Genomic DNA, 24,711 nt, shown 5'->3' on the forward strand with positions numbered 1-24,711 from the left:
GCTCAGAGCAAAGCTACTGATAAATACTCTCACTCTTTCAGATGTACAATCGCCAGAACATTGCAGCGCTGCGCGATTTGCTCGGCACTGCGGATATGCCTTCCAGTTTCTGGCCTGCTTTTGTTGGGATTTCATCTAAACGGCTGCTGACTGCGTTAATTAAAGGGCGCCAGCCAACAGCTGCAACATCGCTTGAACAACGCCATTGGAGCACACACACAATGCCAAGACCAACCAAGAAAACAAGAAAAATATTCAGAGCAAGTGATCTGATGGGCATAAGGCAGTAACTTTTGGATGAAGTACTTAGTGACCCCCTACTCGAAGAACTGGACGCGCTTGTTTACTACGTTCTAAAAACATTTAAGATTTAGAAATGAAGTTTAAAAAGTGCTGCAAGGTGCCCTTAAATTACTGACGCGGGTTGCACACGTGAAAGTACGACGCTACCACAATTCGAAAAGCATTAGTTCACCGTTGCACTCACCTGGGTTGGCATACTCAAGGTCGTCCTCGTTTTCCGGTTCCGCGTGCTGCGGCTGATTAGGCCGCCCCAGTTTGGGCTGCGCCGGTCGGTTGCCACCCCCAGCAGCCCTGCCGGCACCCTCCAGCAGGTCCTTGCCATAGTTGAACCCTCCCCCTCTGGCCTTGGCCACAGGCTTGTCGAGGTTGGCAACACCGTCTACCTCGTTCTCGTCCTGAAGGGCGGCGTCCAGGTTTACGTCCTTCTTGGCAGAGCCAGCCTTGCCCTGGGCTGCTGCCGCTCCCTTCGCTGGAACCCCTCTGATCCTGGCCAGGTCCTCCCCCTGTGCAAAGGGCAACAACAGGGGCCACGCCACTTGTACTGCAGGTCTGTGGGCGGTGCTGAGAAGCCACACAACCGGCCGCTGTTCAGTGAGGCAGAAAGATTGAAGGTTTTGGGGGATCGCGGCAGAGCCTCAATAATTCGAGGCGCAAAGTTTGCAGAAATTTGTGTGTCAAGTAGGAGGAAAAGAACTTCTGTCGGTGAATGCGAACAACATTTTTGTAGTAGTAGGATCTCATTAAGCTGTACTTGGTGGGGTGCTACATTTCAACGGAAGTTACTTCTGTATCTTGTCGATTGTTGTTTGGGGAGGGGGTTATTTCAACAGGTGTTGCGGTGATACCAGGCTTCAAGAAGGCAATAATCAGCAAAATTACAATGACGCCTAAGCACTCCTTATGTTGTGATGACTGCGCACACATTAGAGTGAAACTGCCAAATGTGTCCACCTATTATCATCATCATCCTTTCCATGGCCCAACACATTCCTGCATTTGCATCGTCAAGGAATGAGGACATTTAGCAAGAATAAACTTTGCTACTTGCCTAATGGCTACTTCTGTAAGTCTCGGAACATGTCTCGAACGCACATTTTAAAGCAGAAGGCCACGATGCATGCCCTAGATCCCCCCCCCCGCCTCCGCTTCTTCTATTGCCCTCAATATTTACATAACTGATTTGATTGACGTTTACATTACAACTGCCATGAGCGTTATTTGACAAGGCATTCACGGAACTGAAGTTATGTTATATACGTCTTTATGGACCCTTTACACGTGAACAGTTTCTTTTGTAGATCAAGAAATTTTAGTTTAATTATCATTTGTTTTACAGAAAACTTTCCCTATTAAAGACAAAATTTCAAACATTTCTCTGTTTTTTTTAATTTAATGTAGCCTTGCTTTAGCTCAAACTCCCCAGCAAAAACGCCTGCTTGGTAGTATTCATAAATTGCACAACATCTTAAACTCAACAACTTTTAAAGAAAATTCAAAATAGTGGGTACTTCTGTGAAAGGGATTGTGAGTTTACTCCTCTGTAAGAACTGGAGAACCAACCGCTATGGTAACTTTTAAGTTTACAAACTGCTTGCAACATGTTCGTCAAACCAAATAACCAGCGCATAGTATATGAGATGCGTTTGACGATAATTGCATGCGAATACTCACTGGGTTGTCTAAAACATCGAGAGCATTGCCCTGGTTCTTTGCTCCCTGAAAATGACGAAAAAATGGAGTTGAAAAAATACGCCAAGATAGATATCACATTTAAATGGGATTACAAAACTAGTCAATACAAACCAACAACTTTACCGTTTAAAAAAATGCCGAGAGGACATTCAGGCCACTCAATACAAGCAATAGTTCAAGCTGTTCTACTTTGATATAAAACTGTTTAAATACACACAAAAAACAATGTGCAACAAACTTAAATTCTCAAGTTTGCAGAACAAAGGGCCCCTTGCAATGGTCTGGTCACTCCGCAACGCAAGATTGCACCAGCTGCATTGAACAGGCCCCGCTTAAAGGCCAACCGCACTCAAAATTTCGACCTCTTGAAATAAATCCCTATTTCTGTATAGTCTGCTTAGAAAGAAAGCAGCATGCAAAATACAACAGCTGAAATACGTGCGTGTGCACCACAAGCGGTCAGCAAAAATCAGTGATTTTGAGACCGAAACCGAGGAGAGTGCACCCATTGCAGTGACGTTGCAGCCGTTAAGCGAGCGACCGGGCCGGACGGTCAGCCGCTTGGGAGAAAGTCTGCGCGCGAGCTCTACGCGCGCAGAGGAGCAAAGGTGCAAGCGTTCGCAGCAGAGCTCGACTGGTTCTCCAGATACATGGCTGGCCAGAGGAATAAGCCCCTGTCGGCTGGAACACCACAGGCACGTCATGGCTGTTAATGCGACCCGCCGGCAGGTGCAGCGGGGTCTGCGGCGGAGATTTTTTTAACCGCTTAGTGAAGCGTTTCAAGGGACTACCACCCATGTCCCAGCTGATTTGGTGGTACGTACTACCCATTAAAAATAAATTTGGTCGAGCTGAGATCTGAATGCAGTTGGCCTTTAACGACAGCTGCCTTACCACAGCCACTGGCTCCTGCCTTGCAGCCGCCAAGTTGGGTGCGGGCAGAACCGGTGGGATCTGGTTCAGGGCGGGCATTTCCTGCGGTTGCTGCACGGGGGGCTGCTCAGCAGGCTGCACCCGGGGCTGTCGTAGCTGCCCCTGCAGCGGGTCGGCCGCCCCTGCGGCAGCAGTGGTCCGCCTGCCGGCCGCATACTGTATTGGCACGGGCTCCTCCCCCTGCGGGCCGCCTCCTTCCAGCTTTCCGTGCCCCGCCGCCTGCGGTGCCTGCATCACAGCCTCGGGCGCACCGGCATCCACCCCCGGCAGAGGTCGAGCCGGCCGCAAGAGCTGCTTCTCCGGTTTGACTGCCAACGCGGGCCCCTTCGAAGGCTCCACGGCCTGCCCCGCAGGCTGCAAGGCCCGCCTGGCTGCCACTCCGGGCTGTGAGGGAACTAGGTGGCTCGCATTTTCCCCGGCCTCCACTCCCCCTGGCTGTACAAACCGCTGCTCGCTGTTGTTGGCCCCAAAGCCGGCGTCCTGCTGAAGAGGGGGCGCTGCCCCGACTTTAAGCGGGGGCTGACCCAGAGCGGAATCGTTTGGATGGGGGCTGGCGGCCTTGCCAGCCGGCTGGGGCTCCAAATCACTGCCAGGGGCTTTCAAGGCCTGCTGAGCAGCCACCGGGTACCTGGCACCTGCCAAACCCATTCCCGCGTCGCTGTTGCCAGTTCTGGTGCCATCGGGCTGCTGCAACAGGAGGCACCAAGCGAGAAGCAGTGAAGAACGTTGTCACATAACTTGCGGCAGAGGAAAAGAACACTCAAGTTTGCGCTGAGCGGGAATGCTTTGCTTTGTACAGAAGCAGTGCAGTATAATCATGGATTTCCAGCATATTCCACGGAACAAGAGCTGTCACCGCCAGTGCAATGCTTTCATAATACCTGCAAGGCATATCTTGAGACTCCTTATGACTACCATCAACTGGACCAGCAGTTCTAAAATGCAGTTTTATGAACTACAAACAGTCCCCAAAGACAATTCAGGGGGTCTGAAAAGACCTTCGCAGTACCCCTGCTATCTTTCCTCCCTGCCGAACTTTGAAGGGGACGCTTGTTTTATCTCCAAGTTGGCCTCGCAGCTAACCCTATTTCAGACTTTTCCACACAGCATACTGTTAACGTCGGCTCTTTTGCACTACATTAATGTTATGTAAAAAAGCCAGAAGCTAGCCAGAAGGTAGCATGGGCATACGATTGGGCGAATGCAGACGATGTCAGTATTATAGAAGCTTTAGCCTTAACTCATTCCACTTTCACCAGCTACTTTTGTGAACGTTTCGTGTCATCGGATGAGCTTTGGGAATTCTTTAAAAGTACTGTTGAACACTGCTTATCGATGTATGTTCCCAAAAAAGTCAAACGAGTCAGAAAAAATAACCCTCAGATTACATGAGACATCATCCATTTAATGCGTAAAATCTCTCGACTGCGCAAGTTGAAAGTAAAAGTGCTTTGCCCTTCCATGTGCCAAAAATAAAGGAACTTTCCATCAAATTAAAAGCTGTCATCAGAGAAACGAAGCGCAAATACACTAATGTAACATTAAAAACTCTATAAGTTCTGCCCCCAGAAGTTCTGGCGTTACCTCAATGCTAAGAAAAATAATCAGAATAGGATACCCCCCAGTGAAGCCTTAGATAAAGCTAACATGTTTAATAAATTCTTCCAGTCAGTATTTACCATAGATGATGGAAACCGCCCGGAAATAAGACGGCCAATACATGCTACAAACCGCCAAGTAACTGAAATTACCTTAACTGAATCCGGAATATTTTCTTTAATACTTAACCTCAATCTTAACAAATCTTGCAGCCCCAACAATATACCTAATGCTTTTCTGGTAAGGTACACAGAATGGGTTTCAAAGTATTTGCTCTTAATATACAAAAGGTCACTAGATTTGGGCATGCTCCCTAAGGATTGGAAAATAGCGAAAGTTGCACCGGTACCTAAGTCTGGTAAAAGCTCTGATCCCTCATACTACCGACCCATTTCTTTAACTTGTACAGCAGGAAAAATCTTGGAGCACATAGTCCTCAAGCACATAATTGCCTACTCTGAAGAACATGGACTAATCAATCCAAATCAACATGGCTTTCGAAAAGGCTTATCCACGGTAACTCAACTTACGGAAACACTACACGATCTAGCTTTGACTCTTGATAACCGAGGACAAACAGACATAATATTTCTTGACTTATCGAAAGTGTTCGATTGCGCATCTCATCCTAGGCTACTTTATAAATTACACAATTTCTTGGAAAACAGAATGGTTTTTAAATGGCTTGCTTCATACCTCTCAGTTCGACAACAGTTTGTTTATTGTGCCAATCAATCATCAGACATTTTAGAAGTAACCTCACGAGTGCCTCAAGGCTCGGTCCTTGCGCCTATTTTGTTTCTACTCTATATCGATGATATTGCTTACGATATTGATGTTACAGTCTGCATGTTCGCAGATGATTCTATTATTTATAAAAGAATTAACAACAAAGACGATCAGATTGCGCTTCACTGTATGACCGATCCTGTAATATAGTATAATCTGCTGATTCACTCATAAAAAACACCTTATTGCTAAACTAGAAAATGTCCAGCGGAGGGCCTTTCATTTCGTCTACAATAAATATAAACACTACGACTCCCCTACGGAATTACTCAGACGAGCTGAACTACCTACAATAGGTCAACACGGCAAAATTTTATGCCTAAATTTTTTTTTTTCAACTAATCCATGGTGGCCTAAAAATACCCTGCAAAAAATTCACGACTCCATCTGTTTCCAGGTCTACAAGAACAAAATACGACAAACATCTTATTGAGTACAGGTTCCACAATGAATCCTTTAAATACTCTTATTTTCCATGTGTAATAAGAGAATGGAATTGTCTTCCTAGTGAAATTGTTAATAGTTCATCCCTTGATAATTTTGCTTCTAAATTAACTTTTTGCTAAATAATCCTTCTTGATATGTGTTCTGTACTCCCTATTGCTGAAGCTTTCATGTGTTTCTATATGTAATGCATAATTATTGTTATCCTTTGAATTGCCACGTGTTTACGTGTGTAGTCTATTTGGCTGATATTGTTGTTTTCACCTTGACCCTTGTTGCTGCTTTTGCGAATTGTTCAAAAAGAGCACGCTTATTATTCATGTATCCCCCAATCCTACAACAGCCTCCAGAGTTGAGGCTAGCAGCATCAATCAATCAATAAATAAATAAATAAAATAAAAATGGAAACAAAGAAAGAGAAACAAACAAGAATGACGCCAAACCTATTCTTTGACAGTCTCTGTGAATGCAGTCAGCATTGTATATGTGGTCAGCAAAAGAACTCCTACCACACCAGAGTCATTGCATGTGTGCGCTTATTCCATCGTGGCATCCACGGAGCAAGATAAACAGGAGCGCCGACTTCGCTCTCTCCTGCGGGCTCTTAATGTCCATCACTCGCGGAGCGCAATGTAGATGGCGCAGCGAATAGTCCGGCGGCTAAGCGGCCGGCGTTCCCCGTGCGCCGGCGGGCGCGTTGGCGGAACGCATTCCGTCGGCTTTTGTCGTCTGCTTCGGCGACGGTAGTTTTGGGCACGGAATGCTTTGGGCCTGCGTTGGCGCCGCTTCGCGTTCATTGCGCTCCTCCTTCGCACGGCTTAACTTGTTCGACAACACCTTCTGGGTAACCCGAACCCGAAGGAATTGAGTGGTCGTACGGCCCGGCAAAGATGCATTCAGGACTGGTTTGCATGGCGGGAAAACAAAATGTAGAGCGCACATATAGACATATGACTGCTATACAAACACTACCTTTTGCGCAGTGCTTGCCGAAAATGTGACTCCGTTTTGTAAATTTGTGAACACCAATTCGGATGTGTTTTAACAGGTTTTACAAAAGGCGAAAGGAGCAACTGGTTCTGATCTCTAGTGATTATAAAAGTTGCCTCAGCTTTCTCGCCGTTCTCCAACTTACGTCCAAAACAGTGTGCCTAGAACGCGGACCGGCACTCACACGCTCATCAGAAAATAACAGAAACGCGATAACATCACCCGCGACTGCCCGCGACGTAGCAATCTGCTCAAGATCGAGGCCCTGACAGTGCGGTCTTTTCACAAGCCTTCATTTCGCGATATTTGAATTCGTCCGGACCCTATATCTCTGTGGTGATGACTCGCCAAAAGAAAAGGTTTGACGAGCCGGTTGTTTTGCTGGTCAGCCGCTTAAAGAAAAAAAAAAAAAAAAAAAACGCCGGGAACCCTTGTAGGCCCAAAATTGTAGCCATACAAATCGCAGCATTTTATTTGGAGTCCACGGCGTATATCGACGAGATAACACGACCGTAGAGCGACAGTGAACATCGGGCGGTAAGTTGTGGTATGAGTTACAATGAAGGTTGCGTTTGATATTCTTGGGTGCCTTATCAAGATGGCAGTGTTTTTGTACACTTATTACAACAGGGCAGCCGTCCAATTCAGTCATTGGCACAGAAATGTGTGTCTCATTGCCGTTTGCCGATGGAGACTCCGGGCGACCCTTGTAAGCATTGTTCGTGCGCAGAAGCGGCATAAATAATTAAGCAGGCAGCCGGATAGAGGGCCAACAACAGAGGGTAATTTTTGCGCTGCATCGATTTGTCGTAAGCAGAATCACGCTAGACTGCATGTTGTGGCGTTTCATATTACTCTTGCTCATTCTTCGGTGATTCTAAAGTCGTCGTCGTTCAGTTGCGTCTTACATCTGCTGGGTTAGTACAATATTTTTAGCGGGTCTTCATAATGTCAGAATAAACGCCCCCCGATAGGGAATAAGCGATCGCCATGTATGCGGTGGCGTGCGATTATCTGCGCCGTCTATTCCGGCTGCGCACAGGCGTTTAAATTCCGCGCGTGCAGGCATTCCTCCTGCATAGTAGGACAGGCATACGACAGACGTCTTTGTGAAAGAAACGACGCCTCTGGGGAGAGCGAAGAAGGGAAGAGCCATCTACGGAGGCACAGCGACGAGAGGGCAAACGAAGGAGGAAGAGAGCAAAGGGAAAGCTGGGCGGCCTGCGGCGCGTGGACATTATCGGCCCGAGCAAAAGAATTTTTCTGGGCCACAGTCGGCGCTCCTCTTTATATCTTGCTCCGTGGTGGCACACCAATGCCCAGCTATATGTTGTGGCAATCACCATGATTCATTCGGCGATGGTGGTTGCACTACCAGTGCAATTCCATTTGTACATGCGGAAAAACAAATCACTACTCTTTCCGCCTCGCTCCAAGGGGGAAGTGTGTTAACAATGCCAATCACATTACAGTTGAACCTCGTTACAGTTGAACCCCTTTATAAGAGACACGTACCGGGGAGCAGTTTCTGTCTCTTATAAGAGATGTCTCTTATAAGCAGGGTACCATGTGTTCACTAACTGATCAACCCATAGTTCAATGTGGGCACCGTATGACTAAAATAAGCTCAAAAGAATGCTACAGCATGTTTCAAAAGATTCATTCTAATTAATGTTTGGCCCCAGAATTTATGAAACTTTGTTTGCTTCACGACTGTATTTACACTGTTTTTTACAACTGATTCTACAAGCTTTTTTTTTCCTTTCCTTGTTTGTGGAAGATGAATTGTAGATGTTGAGTTCACAAGCCTGATGAATAGCCAGAGCACACAGCTTCCACTGTGTGTTCAGGCTATTCATTACGCTTGCAGGACTCAGCATCTGCAGTGCTTCTTGATTGGGAGCTACGCGAGTGGGAGAGCCCGCATGTGCGATCGCGCTCCATTCAATGGATGGCAGTAAGCTTCAACCACTTCTGTCAGTTGCATTTCCATTGGCAGGGCTTCTCATCATCATTTCATAGCTGACTGAACCACTGTGTGTTTGTTGAAGTTATAATAAATAGCGACTGCAGGCGTCTGTTGTCCACCTGTGTTTCCAGAATGGAAGCAACTGCAATTAGTGACTGGTGGCACTGCATCTGAAGTTTAAATGTCTGTTACAAGCGAGATTATTGATTAAAGTTCAAGAATGATTTGTCCCTTATAACCAATCTTCTACATCCGATGCCTGTTATAAAAGAGGTCGATTTAATGGGAAAGATAGGGCAGCCAACCATGTGGGTGAATAGTGTCTCTTATACCCATTTGTCTCTTACATCAGTGTCTCTTATAACGAGGTTCAACTGTATAACAAACACTGATATAGCGAATCATCGGCTATAGCTAACTAAATACGACCCTTGGTTGGTCACGCTTTATTTCAATAACACTTATTCTTTTATAACGAAACTGAAACCGTGAGCCACGCGCAATATCAGATATAACGAAGAAATATTCGACCAGGAGGATGAGAAGCTACTTGGAAGTACCCTCCGGAATCCGAAACTGCAGAAGTATAAAGGCCCTTTTCTTCGTGGACACTGTGGTCCATCCTGCTCAGTGCTGCGAATAGCCAGCAGATGAAGATCACATTCTTCATCAAATAAATAAACACGCAGGCCTGTTTTGTCAAGTGAACCTTGTTTTGTTGTAATTTCACGTACTCATGTTCTGGCTCATTGAGCTTGAAATGCAACAAGAAGAAAGGTAAGGGTTACCTTGTTTATAGTGGTTTGGAAGCCTAAAAAAACACGTTTTTGTATGAAGTATTTTTCCGTGAGCCAGGTTGTCGATTTGTTACAGCCGATTTTTACCTCTACTGTTGTAACGAACATTGGATATAACGAACTAATTTGCTGTCCTGATACTACTTTGTTTGACTGTAGAAGCTTTGCATAGGGCTGCAGTGTATGGGTCTTTTATTCGCTAGAGCAAATTGCTTTGACAATACGTCACGTGTCGACGTACGCTCTTCACTTTCTTTGTAGGAGTAAGCCCATGAGGGGACCCCAGCACATTCGCAGTTGAAAACCACTGCACTAGTTTTCACTTTGTCAATAAAATTCAGCAAACTTAATTCACATTAGTGACGCGCTTAATGAAAAGACTTGTTTCTCTGGTGCAAAATGTTTCCGATAGCAGCAGTTCTCCCCAAAACAGTGCCAGAGATGCCTTCTTTACTGCAGAAAATGGTTCAGACCTTACTAGAGGTTGCAAGGGTGGAACACAGTGACGCAAAACATAACGTGCAAAAAAAAAAAGCTGCTTAGGACGCCCCAGGCGTAGGTCCTAAGCTATGTTGATGCATTCCCACACAGCTTCGATGTAAGCAGGAAAGCCAAGGTAAAAATTCATGCTTTCTAGGAAAGCACATTTTCTGAAACGCAATAACTGTTAGGCAAAATTACAACTGCTGTGTCTGACACACACACAAAAAAAAGGAAGTGTTGTGGAAGATAGTGCATTGATTTGTGGAAGATAGTGCATTGATAAGCAAGGGTTTTCCACGGTCCTGTAGGATGCAAAAATAAAAATAATGGTTGGGCTTTCGTTTACTACCACGTCTCAGTCATTCAATGCCCTGCGAGCCTTAGACTAATTTTGTCTTGCGGCCACAGAGCAGTTCAAGTATTTTTTTAAGAAAAAGATGTTGAAATAAGCTGTTCGCTTAATTCTGTGTGCCACCTCTTGGTGCACTGCCAAAAAATGCCATACCGCACCTACTCACCCAGCTTCCCACTTTACTACAGTTTGCTTAAATGTGCAATCGTAACTCACCGACTCCCTAATATCAACAGTGTTAAACAAGTTCAAATTGAGGTTTTAAGCACGAAGGCAGCAAAATTGAACCCGGCACACTAATCTAGTGCCCTCAAAGACATGTGGCAAAATTTCATGTAAAGCCTGTTCTACATGGCGCAAATTCCCCCTGCGAAATCGCAGCTGTAGTGCCGCTCATGCGGCAAAACGATCTACTCTTGTTGCTGTGGCAAATTTCCAAATGTTTCAAACAGACAAGCTTCTCCTGTGAACGCCGCTTGGCATTTGGCAATTTGTTGCAGCAATGAAAATAGGTTGTTTTGCCACACGAGTGGTGCTGCAGCTGCAACTTGATTGATTGTTTGATTATGGGGTTTAACGCACCGAAGCTACCCCTCGTCTATGAGGCACGCAGTAGTGGAGGGCTCCAGATTAATCCACCTGCCGGGGATTTTTAACCTGCACCAAAATCTCAAACAGACCAGGGTTTTCGCTTTTCGTCCCCATCAAAAAAGCAGCCACTGCAACCGGGACCGCCCACGTCCTTGGCTTCAGCAGCACAACGCCATAGCCACTGAGCCACTGCGGCTGATCACAGCTGCAAATTCGCAGGGGAAACTCTCACCATGTAGAACGAGCATTTTTTAACTTTTGCCTCCACCAGATTCTGCAGCAGGGAGTGGAACCTGCAGCACCTCGCTCAGCTGCACAACGTTAGCCACTCAGCAATTGTCATGAATAACATTATCAGACCTAGCCCTTTTCTCAATACAGTGGAACCCCGTTGATACGTCCCCCGGACTTGCGAAGACCCGCTTCTTACGACAGATCACCGCGGTCCCGGCAAACTCCCCATAGAAACAATGCATTAAAAACCCCAATGATATGACGGTCGGGTGCACGCGGTCCGCTTCATACAACAGACCCTCGAGCAGATAAGCCGGAGTTTTCTTCATATTTTACACCACTTCACTGCCTCGTCCCGCCCTTCTTTATTCTAAACCCCCGTTTGATGCTGCTTGATGTGCAAACGTCTGCAGGCAGGCCAGACTCCTTGCTGAACAGACGTAAGCTAGCAGGCGGGTATTCGTGAGCGGGAGTTAACTTACGACGGCCCCACGCGGCAGCAGTACGCCAACGTGCCAACCGCGAAAAGTCGTTCAGGTGGCAGGTGGGCCGCCGACGAACGCGAAAACACACACGACGCAACCTCACGACGATGACCGAACAGCGGCTTTTCCCGCCCTATATCTCTGCTCTCTACTTATTGGTGTCTTTCAAAGTCCCGTTGACACTCCACTCCTTTGTTTGCTAGGGCACCTCAATTCACGCGCGTCCGCCGCAAGGGTGGAGACACGGCTACGTTGGCACCGCCATTTGGGGTTACTTGCTTGCCACCGCAGCGAGTCACTGTAGCAAGACAGCGCTATAATTTTCGCCGCAACACGGTTTACCCGCGAAGTTTGGATCATCTTATCTATTTTGCGTTGCTGGGTCTCGTGGGAAACGAAAACAGCTATCCATTAAGCGCTTTGACCCAATAGCGATGGCACGGGACCGTTCAAAAGGTGTCTCCATCATGACCGGCAAATGCAGTTATTTTTCACTTCCGTCTTCTACAATCCTTCGTTTCAAACTGCCTTCACACTCGCCTTTTCCGCTCTCACTTTGCTTGACCACGTCGACCTTATCTCGTGCATGCACGAGAGCGGAACTGGCGGACCATAAATAGCGCAGGACTACACGGGTGTGGCTGGCGGGTTAGCTCGGACGCCATGGAGGGCGGGGAGCGCACACCATAGGCGTTTCTTTTTTTAAACTTGGAATTTAAGACTCGAAAATCACGCGAAAACGCGCTAAATATAGTAGCTTTAATAAGTTCCTAGCCCACCTGTAGCGTGAGACCATCTACTAGGCCAGCGTTTACCCGCGCCCCAGTCGTACGACACCCCAGTCATACGACGCTTTTTTGTGGTCCCTTGAAAGTCGTATTATCGGGGTTCCACTGTACATGCATTTTATCCTGTTTCAAAATATAATCTAGCTGATTAGCATATTGGCAGGAAGAAACCATTCCCTATATAAAGGCATTACATAGTTCATTGAACATTTCAGTTTCGTAGATATAATAAATTGTGTTACCTTGTCTAGCTCAGCAAGCTAAACAGGTTGGCACACCAATTAGGGGTGACACATACTTAAAGGGGCCCCGTAGACAGAATACAAGTTTGTTTTATTTGAAAGATTTAGTGTTTTATGGTGCCCTCAGCACTTGCCCAGCAGCAAATGAATGCTTTATTCACTGAGAAACTAAGATTTCTTTCAAGCCAAAATTCCAATTCTTCCGCTAAATCATGTGTTCTCCCGATGTCAACAATGGCGTATCCAGAGCACGGCCTTAACTAAAGACAGCCTGCTGACCAGGACTGCTACCACCTCACAGACAGTCGTTTGGTTACCTTGTTTATCACCCACTTTCACAGATGGCACTGCCAGGGCTTGCACGTTGCTTCTGACCGGACTTCTATACCTGCCGTATTTTTATTAGGATTCATACTATAATCGCTTCCTAAAACGTAAGCTATGACTCAACAAGCACGGTCATGTAAGTGACTGTGCCGCTTATGTCAGTCAGTGTTGTGTCACACAAGTCCAACACATCCAACGGCTGTGTTAGGCAGTTTCAGCCAGCGAAGTGCTGCACTAACAGCTTCGGTGTTAACGTGTTCGTCAGTAACTAATTGTTCAACCTACAATCCTTACTGCTATAAAAAGAATGTGCCCTAAATTTAACAGCAAATAGCTCGTTAAGCAAGCTTACAAGCCCCGTGTAAAATGCATTTGCTTTTGCCGGACTCAGCCAATCGCACAGCTGGGCATATGACATCATAGGTTCTGTTGCGGGAAATGAGCTAGTGGGTTGCATGGCCATTCCCTTTTGCATTAAAAGTGGTGTCAGTATGATTCCAACGAGGCAAACTTCTGAAACATCAGCAACCGGTAATTTGAGCAACGGAGCCTTACCTTTCCTAAGAATTTGAAGAGTTTGGTGGAGGAGCAGTGTTTTACGTCAGCAACTGCCAGTTGGTCCCTAGGCAACTAGCACCGAAGTTACGGATTCTCTGCCTTTATTAAACCTACTATGCATCTTTTCCCCACAGTTAGCTGATTTGAATATGTCAACATACCTGATGATGATTATGTGGTTTAACAAGCCAGGCTATTGGCGCGCCGTGGTGGAGGGCTCTGGATTAATTTTGACCACCTGGGGATATGTAACGTGCGCAGATATCTCGAACACATGGGTGTTTTCGAGTTTCGCCTCCTTCAGAAAAGCAGCCGCCACGGCCGGGTCAACATACTTCAGTTTTGTTGCTATTTTTCCAGGTTCTGCCACTCTTAAGAAGAAATGTCCGCCATTTTGTCAAAGCTTGAACAGACAATTTTATTACTATGTTTGCGGAAATAAATTTCATTGCGGCCCATTAGTGTCAGTTTCGGTGCTCCGCCTTGGTTGTTTACACCAAAATGCTAGGCTTGCCATTACAATGCATCTATCGGCAGCATGACTTGACGTTCTTTACTCCCAAAGACATGATGCTGAAAATATCAATCTTAGGTAATTACATCTGAAGGTGCCAGAAATTGTCTAAAAAAAAAATCAGGCACAAGTTGGCTTCAATGCCTCGCTATGCCAAGCAACTAACTTTGAGAGCTGATATGGCAGGTAACAACTGTTCTGCATATGTAACACGAGTTTAAGTATCGGGCAGGAACAATGCTGGCATACTACTCAGCTTCAAGCTGGGGCTTTTTCTCGTGCTGAGTGCCGACCTGTGCTGACATGATGGTACACTGTGAAAATCTTGAATACAAAACTTGATGGGCCATTGTTGCCGCCTTCAAGAACATGTTCACTTGTGCTCTTTCTTAGGTTAAATGCTGTCAAGTCTACTCTTTCCATTCTCTCCCTCAATTTTGAAGAACTGCTGTTGCCATACCAAAAACTGTACAGCAGTAATTAGAGCCATGTGTGTGAAACTTAACCAGGATGCAAAAGACAACAGAGACATGCAGGTTACTAATTAACACAAGATGCAGGGTTGTTAGTGCAAGAGAAGCAAGCAGCGTGCATTGCACCACATACTACACTAGCACTAAAGCTTGCAAAAAAATATCAAAATGAGGAAATACCATTCAATATTAAATATCGTTCAGAACAGAACCAAAAGGTTCGCAGAGAGCGGTTACTTCTAAACCAGTGGGTTAACTTCGTGCGTGCAAGAAAGCCTAGAGGGTTTGTTCCTTCTTCCTTAAGCACGTGCATTATTATTATTAAGAAACAAGCACTGAAAGTAAATAAAACGCCTGCATTTCACGAGCCCAACCCGACTCAATTTAAACAATCCCAAATCTCTTCTGCACAGAGGAAATAAAAGAACAATAGTTCAAGCTACTGCTGCAAGCTACTACTACTACGACAAAGGGAAAGTCAGCCGAGCCAAACACACACATTTCTCAGAAAGTGTCGTTTACCTTTGGCTGCCGACTTTCCGCCCCAGCGATCTGATATCGGGAACCCATTTTTCCGGCTGCTCTCTCCTCCTGAATGGACGCAAATAGCGGGGGGGAAGGCTGTTACCACCTCGTTGCAGGGTGCGTGCAATCCACTAGCAACGCTTTAGCACGCCACCAAGTTAACAAGTCTCACAGAAGAGGCAGGGTGAGAGGCATTAACAAAGTCGCAAAGAAGAAAACGGCAAAGCGTCCAGCCAAGAATGAGTGCCCAGAGAGAAATTGCTCCCACATGCAAAAGGCGAGAAGGTGGACAAGAACAAACAGCGGCCCGTCAAAGAAAAGACCGACACTGTAGAACAGCTCCCGTGTCGCGGAAACAACAAAACACAAAAAGCAAGAACGTGCGCATGTTCATTCGCCGTTCAGTTCAATCATGTGCCGTGAGAAATAATGTGAAGGAAACAACCGTGGCAAAAATATCTCTTTATTTGACATCCTGTTCCCCCGAGCAACAACAAGCGTTTCGAAAGAGAACCACCTTTTCAAGAGCCATAAAAAAAAAAACCTAAAAAGTGGCCACCTGTCAGCACAAAAGCTAGCGAAACCAACACAGCAGCCCCTACGATACTAAAAAAAGTTCTTAGCACCCAAAATACAAATTTGTAAACTCTGTGCATTTCAAAGCCATACTTTTATGCAAAAAAGAGAAAAATTTATGCATAGGTTTTAAATATCTGAAATAAATGCACATACATTCAGCACTAAACATGTAATAATGCATCGTGTAATGACAAAACCACCAGCTACAGCTTAAATAATTACGACATCCCTGTGCGCTGCATCCCTTTAGCAAGCTTCCAAAGAATAAGGTGTCATAGCGTTATTAAAAATATACCTCAAGTTTCTGTATCACGAAAAAAAAATGTTTGGAGATAAACTAGTATGTCTATATATACATATATGTATATGCCTGCTAGTGCAGCTAGGCCTCATATAATATTGTGCTTTGAACAAGTCCACGGCGTTAGAGCCACAACCAAAACACCGAGTTTAAATGCCTAAAAGAGGGGACAACCTGAGAATCACTCACAAAAAAAAAAAAAAAACACCTCTAGAAACATTTAAAAATCGATATGGCTGGAAGTGTATTTGCACTCAAAACTTCGTAGTGCAAAGAAACGAACTTTGCCCAGACCATACACCAATACACCACACAAGTAAAGTAGACCAGTAACTAAACCTGCATGAAAAAAAAAAAAACTAAATCACATACTATTCGCAAAAACAATACTGAGGTGAAATACCCACATTACACAAAATGTATCCGTGTAACCACAGTCATGCGGTGGTAAAGCTAAAAATATAGCATGCTAAAAATTAAATGCAGCACTCACAAAACATCTTTCCTTTGAGCAATGAAAAACCCCACTATAATAATACAACCTCAAAACTTGGAAAAAAAAAAAAAACAGCGTACAACCTAAAAAACGAGAATTACAGGCCCTTCGAAGCGTGAAGCTCTAAAGCAGCAATATAAAGTGGTTTTCTTTTAATAAACTAAGGCACTTGAGTAAATAGACTGATTAACTACAACAGAGAAATCGCATCAAAAAGTGGGAAAAACTTCTTTTGCCACCTTCTAAGCTAACAAAAACCATTGACTTTCTGCTTCTTTTTTTTTTATTTCCTCGCACAATTTTTTTTTTTTTTTTTTCGAAAACTGCTCGCTCCAGAAGAAGGCAGTCTCTCACACATTGCCAGATTCTTCAGTAGTTATGTGCTCATTTCACGTCATCTTGTGGACACTTGTCTAGGAGGCATGCTCCTGACGATTCGATGCCTAAGAGCGAGTATTCGTGCCCAGTCATGCAATTCCCGAGCCTCATTCCCTAAAATTACCCCAGAAAAGAAACTGGTTCACTAAACAATCAGGTACACTGAACTAACTGCGTCAGCCCAGAAAAATGTTTTTTCATATGTTCACTGCATGTGTTCATTTCACTGAGGCAACCTTACACAAGACGACAAAATGTCACCTATTAAAAGATATGGTGCCTACTAGCAGCGTTTCATCAATGACACAGGCTGACTGCATCAGCTAAGTTGGCAAGCCTAGCTGGTAAAAGCATGCCCTAAATTCAAACTTGGCCATTCAAGTGGACAACAGTCCGTTGCCTGTGGTCACACTGCAACAATACTCCTCGATAGAAAACAAAAGTGCTACACAAAAGACAAGATTAAAAAGCCTCACTCTATAAAAAGCTCAAAGGCAGTCAATAAAGGCAGTCAAACAACTGCAAAAGGAAAGCACTAGGCTGAGATTTCTAGGCCAAGTATTAATACTATGAGAAAAACAGGCCAAGAAAAAGCTGCCACTCTGTCATGGAATCTTCCAGCCGCCTCAGGTAGCTGAACTAAATTTTTTTTGTTATGATCGGGGGTATAGCTTTCTCATTTTGTGCTTCCAACGTCCCAGACCTCCCATGTCTTGCTACCAAGAACACAACCTCAATCAGCATTTTGATTCCACAACCACAGAACGAGAAAATGTCTCTCTGAACAAGACAAACTACGACAAATCAAGCTGTACAGATCTTGCAATGCTTATCAACCCGCACCGGCTTTCACATAACCATACTGTTCACCAATTCCTCTTTTGAGGCCGATTACTCCGTGTCTTGCCTGGTTTTGAACAAAAGATCTACGATCACCACACCTATATAATGCCTGTAGAAAATGTAGGCAAAAGGCCCCTCACTTCCAAGCATGGAAGAGGAAATGGTGTAGCAGTAAGAGCATGGCAAAACTGTGCTTTCTCAGGAATGCATGTGACAAAATTGCTCGGGACAGACTTCCGCAGCGTGTCTCTGACCCAGCCCCTTACGAAACACTGGCTGAAAACACTGCACCAAAAAGAAAAGCTACCCATTTGCCTTCGGAGCTTTCCAGAACAGTGTGGAATAGGTGACTGGAGCAAAACAAGGTTTTCAGAGAGTTATTTTTCCTGAATATTAGCGATGCCGCACGTCGGCTTACGGCCTGAACAAATCAAGGTTAGTTCGCTCGTACAGTCAAGGTGTGGCCTTCCTTAAAAACCCGGGCTCCAAACTTTTCCGTGAGACTGGAATCATCCTCACCAACGGAAAGCCTTGTCCAAATTAATATTCAGGCTCACTGCTACCCCAAGGTTACCTGCAGACAATAAGTTGGGAGATCTTAAGGGAACAACACACAGCCCTGCTTCAGTCAAAGGGTTGCCATAGCAGAAAAACAAACACGTCTAGTTACGTGCGTACTGCATGTCATTAGGCTAGATAGTTAGGAAATGCATAGATGGAGACGTTAAGTCAGGAGACCATTCTCACACTTGCTGAATGATGAGTTGGCCTCCACAGCCTGCTCAATGCTGCCAAAAACAACCAAAGATTGGCATAAACGTGGCGATATCTCTGTGTGGCTTTTGCAATGAAGTTCCCTCTCACTCACTCCCTTCTGGCTGCTCACATTCAAAATTTAAAGAAAAGTCAGGAACTCGAATTGCCGTTTTTGCAGAGAGACAGTGAGAACTTAGTTGAGCTTTAGTTGTCCTTTTTGGTTGCCCACTTTTTTGCGGAAATGTTGAAAGTTAAGGTGCGCTCTATTTGTGCACTTTTAGCAGAAGTAACCCTAAGCTTGAGGTTTGTTTATCCCCTTATACAAGCATAGTACCTGCAGCAATGCCTTTATAGGGGTGAAATGCACCACTTGGTTTCACTAGGAAGATGAATTTTCGTTCTTTCCAAACTGTGCCACTTGGTACATATACTGCACATTACCTATCAAACATCAAAGAAATTTCAGACCACAGTGCTGGTTACAAAGTGAGCAGACAATTTGATATCTGTCCTTCAAAATGAAAATTCCTCCTTAACTGAAACATTATTTTCCACCTGGAAAAATTGCAGTGACATATGAACTGCCCATTTTTAACCCCTAAAACCAAGTTGCCTGTGGTCCTCACGGTCGACCCAAAGTGCACTGCAGTATTGCACACACCGACACAGCTTTGCATTCCACCTCCATCAAAGCTGGAGAATTGAACCATTTACTTTGCGCAAAGCAACACAAAAGGCTTGGCCACAGCACCACCACAGCTGGTAGGCTCGGTTCCGTTACACAGGCGTGGCCCAGCCTTTGCTAAATTTGAAGAAGACCCGAGCCCCTTAATGAACGGCCAACCTTTCCTGTACAGGCAAAATCCCCTCCAGCACAAGTTTCACAACCTTCACTGCCTCCAAAGTGCAGGCATCATGCCACAGCAGATCACCTCTTTAGGTTCATGCTGCACAACTACCCCATTAAACACCTAAATGAGACAAGTGGGAGCCCTTGCTGCTTTGTTATTATGCCCGCGATGTTCCCACACCTTCCTCCCTCAAAGCTACAGCCATACGTTCCTTTCCTCACCTCACCGAGGCACTTCCCGCACTTCCCCACCAAAGCCAGTTCCGCCGCACCCACTCCACACCATCCTAGAACACTCCGATCGACCGCGGCAGCGGTCAGTGCTCCCGACGCCAGCCGTCAGCTGCGGCCATAACCGCCTGGTGCATCGCCGCGTGACCACCGTCGTGCGCGTTCAGATTGGGCGGCACCAACTGGTACTCTTCCTGGTGCTGCCCCTGCGGCTGGCTGTGGCGGCTGGCGTGCAAATAGGCCCTAACGGGGTCCTGGATGTGGGGGTCGAAGTGGGCCACAGCATTGTGGGGGGGCTCAAACCGGGCAGCCTGTACAACGTGGGGTGGCGCCATGTGCGGCCGGTGCAACTGAGCAGCCCCCCATTGCGGGGCGCTCAACTGGGGCGGCGGCCGCAGCAGGGGAGCCGCCACCTGCTGCCGAAGGTTCGAGCCCGCCGCGAAGCGCTCTGACCGCGTGGGCAGCTGATGAGGATGAGAGGGGCCGGAAGAGGCAGGGGGAGGGGGGATGGGGCGCCGTTGCGGGCATCGCGTTCAGAACAGTGAAGCAGCCACACGCACACACACAAACAAATCTGGCCGCACACTCTGGAAACTCCGAAGCGAGTACCAATATTCTTGGCTCACTGAGCAAAGGAGAAGGGACAACATGCAAGAGAAGGAGGGCGAGTAGGAACAAGAAAGAGGGCACACGCTGCACCACTTCCAAAGAGTTACAGAGGAGGAATTGATCTGAGAACAACATTAATGGGACCACGGTGACAACGCACAGCTCTTCCAAAGGTTGGGCCTTCCGGACTTCCTTACATTCTCACTCAGTAGGAGATGACTCGGCCATGGCTGCGAATCTTATCATAACAAGGGGCAGTTTTCCAATTACCCACTTCCTTCACCATAATGTGTGACATATAGGGGTGGGGAGTTGCCAACCCAAGAGGCTGTGGGAGAGTTGTACGTATTTAGCAGCCCTGAGGACACTTTTTTGTTTGTTTGTTCTTTCTCTAGAGTAGGGTAAATCCAGTGTACTGCCAACTGGTGCAGAAATTATGGCAACACGACGACAAGAATATGGAAGTGCAGTTACAGATGAGAAATCACCATTACGCAACTGCTTTGATACAGCACTGATATAAAACGCTACCAAAAAAAAGCCCTTCTCAGGCTTTTCCCAGTGCTCTGAAACTGATGAAGTGTTTTGAGTTGAAATAGTCAATGGAATATGCCCCAATCTTGGGCTAGGAGGGTGCATGCTTGCCAAAAACAACACTACCAATGAGGCCTGTAAAGAATACTTCACTGTAGGCACACATGCAATCACAGAAAGCCAACTTCATGGCAGAAGACCTGAAGGGGCCGAGCAAAGCCAAAAAGCAAGTCCTGCAAGGGCGTCTCAACACGAAAGCACATTTCAGTGTCCCAAAATTGACGTTTCCAGCAGTAGCATAAGATTACCTTGAATGCTCACCAGCAACGTGAAATTAAAGGCACTGTCAAAAATACTAAGACTTATTTAGAAACTGGCTCGGCGAAGCAATCAAACCTTTCGTCAAGTCTAAGCCAAATTCCCTAAACTTCCAAGGAATGCTGGGGGCAGTCCCAAGGCACTAACAAGCTTCTCCATTTCCCCCCACCCCCTCCACCACTTCCTCCCTAAATCACTGCATCCACAAACACCATACGATGACTGAAAGTCATGCATGGTCCCAATAAACAGACAAATACATAAACAAACATGGTCCCAAAAAACAAAGACAAATACAACAGACATGCCACGAAAAAAAAAAAACCAATACAGCTGTTTAGTTGGCCCAATTACAAATGAAAGTGTGAGGGTACACTACCAAAGTGATTGCGTAACACTTGACGCTTTAATATTTTCTTATTATCCCTTTTGAGACTTTGAACAAACGAAACGAAGAGCCTTCATTTAAAGCAGGATGGTCCTTTGGCCCCAGCTGGCTACAAGAGGGGACATTAGACATGAGGGAGGGGGGACAGAAGAAAGAGAAGCAACAACTGACAAACACCCAGAGGGAAAGCAATGTGTTGTGGGTGTATATAATCTTGGAGTACCAGGAAGCAGAGATATTTTTCTCCATCAATGATTCTAATCATTGCGCACCTGACTTATGAAAACAAGGCAGCTAAACCACATTCATTCTATCCATTACACAGCCTTGCTTCTGTTCTAATTCACTGTCCTTAGCGAGATACTAAAAGGAATCTGTAAAAATCCTATGTAGACCACCTCATCTAACTTCTCCCACCATTCAGTGCAAGCGTAGGAACTTACTTTACTTGCAAAGTTCCAAACAAGGGGAAGCACTAAGTGCTTCTCGTGGCCTACTAATGGGCTGCTGCACCAGCAGGCAAGCTTGTGCATTTGCAGTCTTTGAAATTTCCGATAGTCTTGGAATATTGACCTTTTGCTTGTTCAAGCCGAGTTTGCTATTCAGCCATAAACATGCTTGCAATCCCTAAAGTGCACTCCGCAAATTTTCAAGTGAAGTCTTTGAAAACGACTTTCCTAGAGTGGTGGGGACAGAGCACCAGTACTTTCGAATGCAACTTTCTTGTGAGACAATGCATGTTAATTAGGAAGGACAGAAAGGTAGGAGGGAGGGGGGGGGGATAAATTTGGGACAAGAGCGGTCGTCGTAGCATGTGCTTCATCCTACAAGCTTTAGACGGAGAAACCACCCACCTTGGCATTGGGTTTGAGTTCGGCCTGAGCACCAGGCTGAAGCTTGCCCTCGTTGCCCGCCAAGAGGTCTGCACTGGCACCTGGCTTCCCGTTTACAACACCCCCTATCTGCTGCTGAGGAGCAACTAAGTTCTGCTGCTGGAGCTTGAAGTAAAGCTGCGATGTTTCTGCACGACACGTCTCCAGTTGCTTCTGCAAGAGATGCAAAAGGAAAAATCCAACGTGGAGGTTGCTCTTATTCTCGAACCCCACTGCGGAATTTGGTAACCAAGTGCCAAAAGTTCACACCACGCGGAGGAGTATGCTGCCAGAAAGCTAGTACAAATGATACCTTAAGCCCTAGTTTTAAGCCTTTATGTAGTTTCTTCAAAAAAAGAAGGTGAGGCTAGATTACATTAGCTTCTTTAAAAGCATCTAAAAACTGAATAGATGGTATTCCCTGAAAAGTATAGCTGTCAATTTCTTCACTTGGCAATACTAGAAACGGCCATGTCAGTGCCTCTTCGGCACAGTCATGACACGGCTTGTGCCACTGCGCCTGCACCTCGCAGGATAAAAAAACTGGTGTGCGTTGTCTGCCTCATTTGAACAGATACACTATTAATCGCGCTCACACTGGAGTCGAGGCATTACTTTGTGTTCGGTGGGGGAAGGTTTGGAGCATCTAACACACGTCGTGTGCTTAGCACGGACAAGTACCGCCATTTCGTGAAGCCCGACGTAACCAGTGACGGCGCACATGCATGGTTGCCCGCCTGCTAGCAACGCCAGTGAATACAACCTATAAGAAATTATTAAATGCTCCTACTAGCAGAGGACATGCTATATAAGATGCAACAAATTAAGTTAAAAATACATTCTTCATGTCACCGTGTTCGCGTCATCACACATGTGTCTTCGGATGTATGCATCTCCATGTTCATATTTCGTACGAAAAGTAGCGCACTTCAAAACCCTGTTCGTGAGCAACCCCAATCAAAATCTCACTCAATTTGTAAGCCCGCTTATCCTCACAACCGATATCAACTAGTGTCAGCATGGTAGGTTCCCCTGTACACACATAGGAGATTCCACCTAAAGCCCCTTAAAAAAGCCCCTTGCCTACGCAGCACACAATAGTGGAGGGCAACTTCTTTGTAGACGTTAGTTTTTCTCGGCTTTTTCGCAGTCAACAAACGAGATGAAAGTGGCAAAACATTTCACACAGCATCATAACACTTAGACTTAGATATCTGAAAAACAGTTATGAAAGGATCACATACCTGGAGCCCCACTGCCACTTGGGTATCGGATCTCCTAGACTGCTGCAGTTCTTCTAGTTGCCCTGTGGGCAAAAAAAAAAAAAAAAGCACCCCCCCGCTTCAAGCTCGTACAAGGAATAAGCTTTTGCGCAAGAGTATTAGATGCGGCATGACCAAACAACTTGTCTATCTACGAAGACTCCCGAGTAAAAAAGAATGCCCAAGAAAAGCTTGCCTTGTAGTAAGCCCTCCCACAACAATTTGTAGCACAACTATTTAACCAAGAATTGCCAATGGGCAGCCCACCGCACTCACCCTAGTCCCAAATACACCACTCAACACAACACTCTAATTTCTCTCCTTTTAAAGTAATGGCATTCTTTGACCCAAGGGCTTCAGCAAACATTCAGAAACTAAGTGGTTGTTTTTGCCACTCATCTATAGATGAGCACCATGATGGTCTGTTTGCAAAATGGTCTGATCCATCAATGCGGGTATCATGTAGGGACTCCGGCGTCATTTTCTTTTCCTTCCTCATTTAACGCAGCACTGTCTTTGCCCAGGGTCCACATACACTCTCAAAGCTGAAAATTAGCATTGAGAGCCCAAAACACAGCCTTAGGCTTTCAGTGGCCATACATACGAAAAGAGCTTTTGCCAAAAGATGTAACAGTAGACATTGTTCCAGGTTCATTACTCCACTTATCACAGAAATATAGCATCAATCGTAACCACGAGCAGATCTTAAGCCCAGCAGCTAGCGTATTTTCGCGCATATAACCTGCACCAAAAATGCGAAAATTTCAGTGGCAAAGTAGGGGTGCAGATAACCCGCGGGGTATTTTCTTTAGTGCAGCTTCACGGCAATTCGCGTTGTGCCATGAAGCTCCTACGCAGTAACACTGTCTAATCCTTCCATGGCAGCGATTGCGCAGCAAATGAATTTTATTAGTGAAGTGTGACTTTCGCCTTGCAGTCAGTGTATTCTGCTAGCTAAATATACGCTTTTTCTCTCTACATAGTATGTGACGTGTTGCTTTAGCAGTGGCTTTGGTGCAGCCTTACCTGCATCAAATGTGCGGGCTATACGCGAGGATTTTTTTTTTTCTTTTCCGGCAGGCTAAAAGTGGGGGTGCAGATTATATGCAGGGGTGGGTTATACGTGCGAAAATACAGTATTCCTTCCCATTCGCCCCGAGGTGTGGGTCACAACTCGCGCTCAAAACACCCAAGTTCTCGAGCAAC

The 24,711-nt window shown here is 45.7% G+C and overlaps 1 protein-coding gene across 4 annotated transcripts in view; it reads right to left on the minus strand.

Annotated features, from left to right (window-relative positions):
* LOC144145593 (uncharacterized) overlaps positions 1–24,711 on the minus strand; it is a 50,241-nt gene that overhangs the window by 6,184 nt on the left and 19,346 nt on the right. For 3 of the 4 annotated variants that reach the window (XM_077677247.1, XM_077677243.1, XM_077677244.1), the window contains exons 7-12: positions 23,488–23,549; positions 22,226–22,417; positions 15,086–15,154; positions 2,890–3,615; positions 1,975–2,019; positions 488–806 (exon numbers count right to left, since the gene is read on the minus strand). In XM_077677247.1, coding sequence (XP_077533373.1) covers positions 488–806; positions 1,975–2,019; positions 2,890–3,615; positions 15,086–15,154; positions 22,226–22,417; positions 23,488–23,549 — 1,413 coding nt within the window. The remainder of the gene's footprint in view (positions 1–487; positions 807–1,974; positions 2,020–2,889; positions 3,616–15,085; positions 15,155–22,225; positions 22,418–23,487; positions 23,550–24,711) is intronic. The other variant, XM_077677245.1, reaches the window with a different exon arrangement.

The sequence above is a fragment of the Haemaphysalis longicornis genome, unplaced genomic scaffold, assembly GCF_048455015.1.
Source record: "Haemaphysalis longicornis isolate Haplotype H1 unplaced genomic scaffold, Haemaphysalis longicornis Haplotype H1 scaffold_7, whole genome shotgun sequence".
Classification (NCBI taxonomy): domain Eukaryota; kingdom Metazoa; phylum Arthropoda; class Arachnida; order Ixodida; family Ixodidae; genus Haemaphysalis; species Haemaphysalis longicornis.